General features: G+C 39.9%; 1 protein-coding gene across 8 annotated transcripts in view; it reads left to right on the top strand.

Annotated features, from left to right (window-relative positions):
* Positions 1–7,192, top strand: part of DTNB (dystrobrevin beta) — a 148,892-nt gene that overhangs the window by 38,334 nt on the left and 103,366 nt on the right. For all 8 annotated transcript variants that reach the window (XM_015566381.1, XM_015566384.1, XM_006767508.2 and 5 more), the window contains 2 exons: positions 954–1,059; positions 5,564–5,730. In XM_015566381.1, coding sequence (XP_015421867.1) covers positions 954–1,059; positions 5,564–5,730 — 273 coding nt within the window. The remainder of the gene's footprint in view (positions 1–953; positions 1,060–5,563; positions 5,731–7,192) is intronic.

A 7,192-nucleotide genomic window follows, 5' to 3' on the forward strand; every position in this document is an offset into this window, starting at 1 on the left:
TTTAGAGCTGGGAAAGGTGTTTTGTGGGTTAGAGAACATAAAGAGGAATATTACTAATTAGAATTATTGTTGAGAACTTGTTTTATCTACATCATCTGACTATTTTTTTCTAGGCTATCTTTTAATTTTCTACGTCCACATGGGACATAATTTTATCAGTGCCTCCCACACAGTGGAAGCTTACACTATATTTGTTTAAAAGAGAGCAACACAGATAGAACCAAAAACTGCAATCCGGCCAAGGAGATGGGTAATGGAGGGAGTACTGTGATGGGCATTTGCATATTGGGTTCTGATGTCATCCTTCTTATATCTACTTGTGTGGTTTGGCCACATAACTTCACCACTCCGAGCTTCCGTCTTCTCTTACGTAAACGAGAAGGTTGTTAAACGATGTGTTTGCCCCTCACGTTGGTATATACGCAACAATTACTTACTAAACGCTCGCTGTGTGCCCGGCTCTGTTAACGAATGCTGGAAACGCGCAGACAACCCCTGAGCCACAGTTCCCGTTCCCATCGATGCTTTACGGTCAGGTGTGGGATGGGTGCTTCCACGCTGTGAACCGGGATTAGTACTAACGGGCAGGATATCTGAGGTCTAGTCCTGCTCCCGTCCGATTTGGGCAGGACCTTTAAAAAATCAACAAATGTTTGTTTCTTTCATTGTGTCACCTGGAAAACGCAGATAGTAATACTTCACCTGTCTGACTTGTGCAGTTGTTTTAAGACTCAGATACAATAATGTATGTGGAAATACATTTGAAGACAGGAGTAATACAGTGTGTTGTGGAGTGTGTAACAGTGTCTGTAGTAATGTAAAATATTTTATTTTGCAATTACATTCCACATGTCATTCATTAACTTGGTTGGGAAAGCCCCACATTAACTTAGTCTTGGAGTTCAGAGGTATTTGAAAAATATAAAGTATTTCTGTTTTTCTCCTCTCCACAGAAAAAGATCATGTTAAATATGTTTTTAGACACAATGATGGCCGACCCTCCTCCCCAGTGCCTTGTCTGGCTACCTCTCATGCACAGGCTTGCCCATGTCGAGAATGGTAAGCAGAACTTGTCCCTCTCGTTCCTATGTTATTGGAAGTATGTGAACTGAGTATTTGTAATGTCCTCAGCTACTACGATTGAAATTGTAATTGACATTTGCTGTCACTCTATTATTTGAATTTGTGATTTTAGCTTTCAAAAGAAGAATATCTGTTTCTCAAATAAAGAAGTGGTGGGGGTCTTATTACTTAGATAGGATACCAAGAAGTAGTAATATCCTATATAATAAAAGGGTAATATGCAAATCAACTGAACGGCAGAACGACCGGTTGCTATGACGCACACTGACCACCAGGGGGCAGACACTTAACGCAGGAACTGCCGCCTGGTGGTCAGTGCGCTCCTACAGGGCTCACAGCTGGCGAGCACAGTGGCAGTGGCGGGAACCTCTCCAGCCTCCGCGGCAACACTAAGGATGCCTGACTGCTGGCTTAGGCCCACTCCCCATCAGTTGGACATCCCCTGAGGGCTCCCGGACTGGGAGAGGGCGCAGGCTGGGCTGAGGGACTCTCGTGCACCGGGCCTCTAGTCAGGTCATAAGAGTTTGTGGTTCAAACTCCAGGCTTTCCCCCTGAGATTCCAGGGCGTTGTTTCTGGCTTGAGCCACCTGACTTAGCCATGGCTTCTTTTTTCCTTTAATTTTTAAAAACCTTAGGTCAAAAATTGGATATATTCAGTATCAGCCACTAAAACTAAAACTGTGTTTTAATTGTTTGAAGGAAAGTAGCTAAGATAGAATTTAGTACCGGGTTTCACATATCTTCAGTTCTTCCCTTTAATACTTATTTTACCTTGAATTATTCTCAGTATCCTTTCTAGTAATTTGGCTTAAATCTTTGTTCCACTTGGGATTGAAATGGCACTTATCTCTTGGTAACGTCGTAATTTTTTCTGCTGCTGCTATCAGTTTATCTCCTTGTGTAGGTTGTCTGAGTGTATTAAAGGGAAGGCTGTGGTTTTTCTACGTAACCTTCTCTCGGGGCTCTTCCTGTCTCTCCTCACTCCTCACAGAGAACAGTAGCAGCTGAAAGGCACTAAAAAGCAGAGGCCTCTTCTTTCGCCTCCTAAGAACGAGACACACATCTGTGCTTTTTGATCTTCTCTGCTAGCCATACTCTTTAAAAGAATTTTTATTTATTTATTTTATTTCAGAGAGGAAGGGAGAGGGAGAGAGAATCATTGATCAGCTGCCTCCTCCACACCCCACACTGGGGATTGAACCTGCAACCCAGGCATGCGCCCTGACTGGGGATCAAACCCTGACCTCTTGGTTCATAGGTCGACACAACCACTGAGCCACAGGCAAGGCACTTTTTTTTTTTTTAGATTCAGGATTATTTTTTTAAAGGTCCAGAATCTCTTGACTAGAGTAAAATAGCTATCTTTTTGTGTGCTCGTTTATTAGTCCTCACCCGAAGACACTTTTTCCATTGATTTTTTTTTTAGAGAGTGGAAGGGAGGGAGAGAGAGAGAAATACCAGTGTGAGAGAGACACATCAATTGGTTGCCTCCCACATGTGCCCCGACTGGGGCCGGGGATCGAACCTGCAACCTAGGTACGTACCCTTGACCAGGAATCCAACCTGTGATCCTTTGGTGCACGGGCCGGCACTCTAACCACTGAGCACACCAGCCATGGCAAAACAGCTAACATTTTTAATAGGGTTTTTGGATAGAGATTTATACTATTAAATTATTACAGTATTATTGGTTCTTTTGGAGGCATTACTTTGAGAGCCTTTAAGTGTTTTAGTAGTTTCATAGCCAGTTCATTTTCATAAAATCATTTTGTATCTGCTATACCAAGTAGAAAAATCTTATTTGTCATGATGTGTTATTATTCATATGAACATTTTATTGTGACTTTGTATTATTTATGATTACATTCTTACGTGGTTATTGATATTTTTTTAGAGACCGAGAAATATTATGAAATCATTGGAATACATAGAAAATAAAACATTACCTATCACACTAATATTTATTTACATAACTTCATATTTATGGTGAGAAATAAATTAAATTATGCTATTTTCAGTGGGTTCTTTTTGTTGTTGTTGGGCCCTTTACTTCTCATGAAATTTATTACTCAAATTATATTGAGGTTACTACTCATAAGGACAGATATTTATTTGCTTAAGCAAAAATCGCACTTTTTATACGGGCTTGCTAACTCAAGTGTGTAATATATCAGAAGATAACTATCACATGATGCATTTTTCCAAAAAAGAATACTTTGCCAAAACCTAATCTTATTTATAGTTGACCCAGCACACGTTGGTTCTTTCCTCATTCTGGTTTTCAGCGTTTTCCACCTCGTCACCCAGTCCACTGACTAATATAAGCAATGGCTGGCTTTCGACTGGTTTGTAAGAGAAGAAAAATCACATAGACATACATGTTCAATCAAAATTATCAGAATATGCCTGCTAATTTAATATTGATGTGCAGTGTCATTTAATATTAACCCAAAAGTATATGGAATTATAAACATTGGCTGCACTGATTATGTTGACTGCACTGATGGTAGCTCTAGATTGATTTGGGAGACTGTTCTCGGACAGAACTCTGCTATGTTGTGCAGTTTTAATTTGGAACACAGACTCAGCATTTTCATGATTCCTTAGAAATTATTTGATGACCAAAGCTTGAAATTTTTAGAGGAAGTATGTCCTTTGTATCTCTCATTTGTATTTTGCTTTTCTTTTGGTCTTCAGTGATCTTTTTTTTTCTTTAAACTACTTTTATTTTTTAAATATATTTTTATTGATTTCAGAGAAGGGAGATTGAGAAAGAGAAAGAAACATCAATGATGAGAGAGAATCTTTGATTGTCAGCCTCCTGCACACCCCTACTGCAGACCGAGCTCACAACCAGGGCATGTGCCCTTGACCGGAATTGAACCTGGGATCTTTCAGTCTGCAGGCCAATGCTCTATCCACTGAGCAACCGGCTAGGCTGGTCTTTAGTGACCTTATTATACTGTTTTCCCTACCTAGTGCTCTATTTATTTATTTTTTGACCCTTTATACCCTAGTTAACACATTGCGGACGGATCACGAGAATTCTCGTGTTTTCTGTTCTAAGGCTTGTGGCCAATCAAGAGAATTCTTGAAAAACGATATTAGCTTGTAAGAACATGTCATAAATAACTTCAAAATGCAGTTGGTATTTAATTTTAAAGTGTGCCTTTAAGATTTATGTAAAACTTTCTTTGTGCTCGTTCAATAGAAACTTACCTGGCCACTGGGTAAAGCCAGCAGTAACACTATTGGTCTGCAATGTCTTAATACATATTTTTGGAAGCAGAACTAAAAATTCTTAAAATTGAGATAAGATTGGCTTTGTATATACAGTGCTAGAAAGAGTCATTCCGATGAAGATTTGAATACCGTATCCCTCTTTCCCGTTGACTTCCATTTCTTCCATTCAGCATTGATTTGCCAGAGGGAACGAATATGCTTCCAACGTTTACTAGTAAAAGTATAAATAGTGGGGGGTGGAGGGGCCTGAATATGTTGGCAGAAATGGTTTGACTTCGGGTGGTGGCACATAGTGCAATCAATATACAGATACAGTCACATAGAAATGTACACTTGAAACCTGTATGATCCTATTAACCAGTGTCTCCCAATAAATTTAATTAAAAATAAATAAAAGTATGACTAGCAGTCTATACCACACAGTTGTGCATTGTCCACCTCCCACTCAGGGAACTGGACTTTCAGGCTGTAAGAGAACCCCTGTGAATCCTGAGCACCGCCTGCCCGTTCTCACAAGGTCCGAAGCCCAGTGAGGTGGAGAGAGGAGCCGCAGGTCACTGAGTTCCCTTCCTCTAAACACAGTCCCTTCGCTGTTCTCGAGGACTTTAGTTCTTTGCTGCTACTTAGAGCTCTGAGCTAAAACTACTGTATTGACATGTCTAGCGTTACTTTTTACCAGTTACCTTTTGTGTCCAAGTATGGAGTAGCATTTCCTTCAGCAAACACTCGCAGGTCTTCAGCCCAAGGTGCTGTGTAAAACACCATTTGCGGGTAACACTGATGTACTATATACGCCCTGACTCTCACGGATTTTATGTTAGTGAAGAAACATGTGCGAACAACCAACAGTGATATATATATATATCTTCAAAAGCCAGTAGGTTTGGAAAAGAAACTTCGGAGTGAAGGTTCCGATTTCCTCCTTATTTGTATATTTATCTAAATTTTGAGAAATGTGAGTTTCATTTTAAAGAAAGAAATTGGCTATTTTCTAAGGTGGTTGAAAATTTTATTTTGTTTATTGTTCCCTTTTTTTCTAGTAAATGGCTGGTTGAATGAACTAGGAGACAACTTGAAGTCTTCAGTTCTAATTTTGTTTTCATTTTTTTAAAAAATATTAGATGAGGTTTTCCACTGTGTTGACTTAGTTCCCCAAATGAAAATGATTTTTTTCTCCCTCTTATCCCATTCCTCGTCCTCTGCCCTTCTCTCGTCCCTGCCTTCCCGCCCTCCACAGTCTTCCACCCCGTGGAGTGCTCCTATTGCCACTGTGAGAGCATGATGGGTTTCCGGTACCGGTGCCAGCAGTGCCACAACTACCAGCTCTGCCAAAACTGCTTTTGGCGTGGTCATGCCAGCGGTCCGCACAGCAACCAACACCAGATGAAGGAGCATTCCTCTTGGGTAATTGCTTTATTTTCAGCCTGTGTCCTCAGCTGTTCGTCTGTTTCATCGATAGCAGCACTTGGGCCTATTTTGGGGTAGATGCCTATAAATGAGGATTCGGTGTCATAAGATCTTAATACTGACATTCCGGACTGGGTTTGCAAATATGTTGTACTTCATCACTTGATTTTAAAAGCAGAATTTTGAAAGTTCTAGGAGATGGAGATATGATTACGCTCAAAATAATTCAGTAAAATGGAATGTTGCAATGTCCCCTTTCCAGAGTAAAACTCGAGTTTCTTCTTATTTTAAACTTCTACAAGGTATCTCTCTCAATGCTTATGCTGTGAGCTTTAAATAAGATTTAAAGTTCTTTTTTTAGGCAAATTTAATTTAATAGTGCAAAGAAAGCTGCAGGATACAAAGGAGTTACGTTTTTGCTGCTCTAAGGCTGGGAAAATACCTTATTGCACAATTGCCACATTGGTGGCCTTACTTTCAAGTCGTCTTTTACATACCAGTCCACTATTCAGGCGGAGGTTGATGTCTCATTTCTGTGTTGTGCTTATAAATCACGTAACAAGCTTAGTACCAATACATTTTCTTTCCTCTTTCAGTTTATTTCCAGAGTTTTTACCTTTTTCATTTGTTGGTTGGTTGGTTTGTTAAACAGTAAAAAAATGTAGGGTTGTCACCCAAAGGTATATGCACACACTTTGAATAATTTTAAAGGCAGTGTTTATTAAAATACATTTCACGTTCAAAATTGAACTATCAGCTGTTAAAGTATATATAACATTTTTTGAGACACCTGGTTATTAGTATAATTCAAGATCAAGCTTGTTAAGCCTGGTCATTCTACTGGACTTTAAGTAACAAAAAAAGTGGTGTGTGTGTTTTTTTCCTAGTTAGCTTTCATAAAACTAACCAAGAAAAAGTAAGTAAGTTTATATCAGAGATGAGTGTGTGTGTTTAAAAAAAAGAACAGACTGCAACCAAGTGTGTACTTTACTTCCTACATCTGAGGATACGTTAGAGATAAAAAAAATTTTTTTATTAGTTTTTCAGTTACAGTTAACCATAAAATTTTGTTAAATAGAAGATCCTGTTCTGAGTCTTGTTACATTGTAAATGCCAATATTTTTCTGAGGAGTTATTTTAAACTTTTAGAATGGATTGTGAGGAAACAGTTGGACTTACTGGTAGCCCCTGAGTTCAATATACTCCCACCCAGTGTGGGCCTTTCCAGCAGGGAGTGGAGCCTTGACGCTTACGGCTCTGGGCGAAGTGTGCCCTATGGAGTTTGTAGATCCCAGAAACACGGGAGGGGAAGAGGCTGAGCCAGGCATGTTCATGACTTCTCTAAACACAACCAGTCTGATTGGGAGAGGAGTGGGAGGGAGAGGAGTGAGTGAGGGCAGAGGGCAGTCTGGTGGAGTCCTGCAGAGAAGGTGACCCAGTTAGTCCTCCCTCCCTCCCT

Source organism: Myotis davidii, unplaced genomic scaffold (assembly GCF_000327345.1).
Source record: "Myotis davidii unplaced genomic scaffold, ASM32734v1 scaffold238, whole genome shotgun sequence".
NCBI lineage: Eukaryota > Metazoa > Chordata > Mammalia > Chiroptera > Vespertilionidae > Myotis > Myotis davidii.